Below are 3560 nucleotides of genomic sequence, written 5' to 3' on the forward strand. Positions count from 1 at the left end.
CCCCCACCCCCCCCTCCCCGGGGCTCCCCCCCCCCCCCCCCCCCAGCCGCTCCCCAGCAGCCTGGGGCTCCAGACCCCTCCCCAGCATCTGAAATGCCTTGCACCGGGGCAGCCGTCCGTAGGCAGCAGCAAAGCCACGGCGAGGCGAGCCTGCCGAGCCCGCTGCCGTTTTGAGCTCAGCCAGTAACTTATCCATCGCTAGTGAAGAGCGCGTATAAACTCGCTCGGCACAAGTGATGTGTGAATATTAAGTCATGGGAAGTCAACTGTTTTCCCAGGGCTGGAGGTATTGAAGTAACTTCTGCAAGCCTAATAAGTTCATCTCTGCTTGTAGGTTTTTCAGCAGCTTTTTTCTGCAATAATTTATCATTTTCTTGTCTATTCGCTATTATTCAGCACCTGAGGAAAAACTTGGCTGCACCAACTGAAGCTTGGGAAGCCTCCTGAGCTGGAACAAGCCTGCCCAAAGAGGTGCCCGGACAGCCTGGCATTTCGAAGCACGTCAGAAGCACCCAAGAGGATCCATGAGCGGGGCAGCAGGGGGGGGTGGGAGACCCGGCTCAAGGCTACCGGGGTACAGACCCCTCATTTGTGCAACGCTCCTCCCGTTACAGCTGCTGGAGTCTCACACCATGGCAGGGGACAGGGACCCATGGGGGCCCAGGCAGCCCCGTCCCAGGTGCTGGGAAGCGGCTCCCCGGGGTGCTCCTCACCTCTCTGTACCTCTCCATTTCCGAAACAAAGGTTTTCTCGTAGAAAAGGGCCTGCAACCGCTCGTGCATGTAGTTGTGGCAGAGCTCTTCAAAAGTTGCCGCCCGCTCGCCCCGCCAGTGCCGGGGGTTGTGGAAGCCCGGAGTGTCCACCACGGCGATGGAGGCCATGGAGAGGTGCTGGGAGGAGAAAGACCTGGGGAAAGAGCCACACATACCGCAGGGTTTTACCCAGACGTGTCTCAGCTCTGCCCTCAGAGGCGACCCTGCCACCTGCCCCCCAAGGCGCACAGCCCCGGGTGGGCACCTTCCCATGCAGCAGGGGCCAGCCCCACGCTTCCCGCCTCCCCTTCTCCCAGTATCTCCAGTCAGGGGCAGCCCCCACCTCCTGGCACGGCGCCTTTGCTTCCCCCTTACGCTTCACCCACTTCTTCTTTGATCTGCTCAAGCCAGTGTCTCCCCCCAGCCTGGATGGAGACATGTGGCGTGGGCTGCTCCCAACCCGCCCTAATGAGCACTTAACGATGGCGTGGGATGAGATGCTGCCCTTCCCACACTTGGCCCCATCCTGGCACTCCTGTTATTTAAAGTACCACATATCCATCCAAAGGGGTTAAGTTTGATGGACCAGTTATCATAGAATCATAGAATCGTTTAGGTTGGAAAAGACCTTTAAGATCATCAAGTCCAACCATTAACCTAACCCTGCCATCCCCACCACTAAACCCTGTCCCTAAGCAATAGAATCGATTCTATCGTCCTCAGTTGATTTGAAAAACAGCTAAACTGGCACGTGACGCCGGCACCGAGGACACCGGGAGCGTCCGGGGCCGCGGCTGCCATGGCACGCTGCGCCGGCTGCGGGGGTTTTCAAGGACTGCTGACGTTCTGCTCCTGAACAAATCTCTAACAGGAACCGTAGCCCCTAACACGCCTGGCCTGTGAAGCAGACAGCAAGGGGCTTTCTGGGAGAAACAGAGGTGTGGTTTGCTTCTTAAAATGTTGCTCGCAGCCGTTTCCAGTGTGTCAGATCAGGACGGCGGGGGAGGCTGACCCTGAGAAACCTCTGGGACCGTTTTCAACGCCTATTTCTGAAAGAGCCGTTGCGTTGTGCTGCGTCGCCCAGGGCAGTGCTGCCCCCTCCCCAGCAGCCCCGCCGGCAGGGCAGCTCGGCGGGATTAAAGGAGATGCAGGGCACCAAGGGTGCCGTGAAAGCCCAGGGTTGAATGAAGGAACAAAAGTGTATTTTAGGGCTTGCAGAAAATCACAGCAGCACCCTCCTGCCACCAGAGTTGAAAAGAGTCACTTTTGCCATCAGCTCGCGGAGGAAATGGCATTTGGGTGATGCTCTGAAACACGCCCCCTCCCCGGGGCACGGCTGGGATGGCCTAACTGGCTTTGCTGGGCTGGAGCAGAAAATCAAGGTGGGCAAAGCAAGGCTGCCCTCAAAGGGAAGAGGGGACCCGGAGCACGCCCTGAGCTAATGCTGTTATTCAGGAGCATCAGCAACATTTCCCTCTTCTGCCGGCCCTTAGAGCACCATCAGCAATTTCCCTTTGGAATGTGGTTGCTAGGAATGACAATAAAACCACTCAGCTGCAGGTTAAAATAAACCTGCAGCGACAACACGGGGCATTTCTGGGCACCAGCTTTTATGCGGATGCTGACTTCAACAAACCTGGTTGTGCATCAGAACCGAGACAGCGGAAGGGTTCAGGGGCCTGATCCTTACCCCAGTGTTAAATTATTCCATTTATCTAAAGAGATGATTTCAGATTTACACCAACAGAGGATGTCCTTTCCGGGTAGAAATGGGCACAGTGAGGACAAGCCCCCGGGGCAGAGGAAGGTGCCGCCTGCTCGGCCGCACCGGCACCCAGCAGCGGGACACGGACGCAGCCTCCCCGGGCCCCTCGGCAGCTCCTCCGCTGCCAGAGCCTCTCACTCCTGACATCCCCACCCCCTCCTGCGACCAAGCTTCCACCACGAAGCGACTCCTACCGCACATCTGCAGGGCTGGCTGTGGGGTCTCCTAGCTGGATTATTGCTCTGCCTCTTCTAGTAGCCTTGATTTCAGGATGCAAAGTCACATCTAGTACTAACAGATGCTCTGTTGGGCCCTTCGTCCCTGGTGCCAGCTCGCACGGGCTCATGGAAGGTCCCAAGTGCCAGCGTGCTCTCCCAGATGGAGATTTCAGATAGCTTTGTTCATGCTCCATGCCTCCCTCTGGGCAGCCCCCAGCAAAGGTTCCTTCTCTGCAGCCCCGGGAGAAGAAACCATCGCCCAAGGACGCCCTCAGCGCAGCACCCGGCAAGCTCCGTACCTGTTGATCAGCGAGACGACGGCAGCGAAGAGCTCTTCGTAGAGACCCGAAGCCATCCCCTCCACGCACTCCACACCCGTCATCTTCGGCCCTGGCACAGGCAGAGAGAAGAGCAAAGACATGTCATTTATTTCCAGCTGAGTTCAGCCTCCGTGGATTCCCTTGCTCTCCGGGCAGGATAACCCATCCCGCTCCCAGCCTCTGCCTGCCGGGCACAGTGTCGCGCCGGTTACACAGCAGAGCACATCCACCCGCCCACCTTCGGCTCCCCTAGGGCCTCCTGCCTAACATATATTTAAGAAATAAAACTATTGCCATGTCAAAGGCCAGTTCTGCAAGTTCCTGCCTTTGTTGGGATAGTTTTGCAAGTTCTGCCTTTATTGGGATAGTTCTGCAAGTTCTGCCTTTGTTGGGATAGTTTTGCAAGTTCCTGCCTTTGTCGGGATAGTCCTGCAAGTTCTGCCTTTGTTGGGATAGTTCTGCAAGTTCCTGCCTTTGTTGGGATAGTCCTGCAAGTTCTGCCTTT

At 57.1% G+C, this 3560-nt stretch overlaps 1 protein-coding gene across 1 annotated transcript in view; it reads right to left on the bottom strand.

Annotated features, from left to right (window-relative positions):
* Positions 1-3560, bottom strand: part of MYO18B (myosin XVIIIB) — a gene marked incomplete at its 3' end in the record, with an annotated part of 31268 nt that overhangs the window by 5789 nt on the left and 21919 nt on the right. Inside the window, 1 exon segment of the mRNA XM_035896716.1 lies at positions 714-906. Coding sequence (XP_035752609.1) covers positions 714-906 — 193 coding nt within the window.

Source organism: Egretta garzetta, unplaced genomic scaffold (assembly GCF_000687185.1).
Source record: "Egretta garzetta isolate BGI_Z169 unplaced genomic scaffold, ASM68718v1 scaffold390, whole genome shotgun sequence".
NCBI lineage: Eukaryota > Metazoa > Chordata > Aves > Pelecaniformes > Ardeidae > Egretta > Egretta garzetta.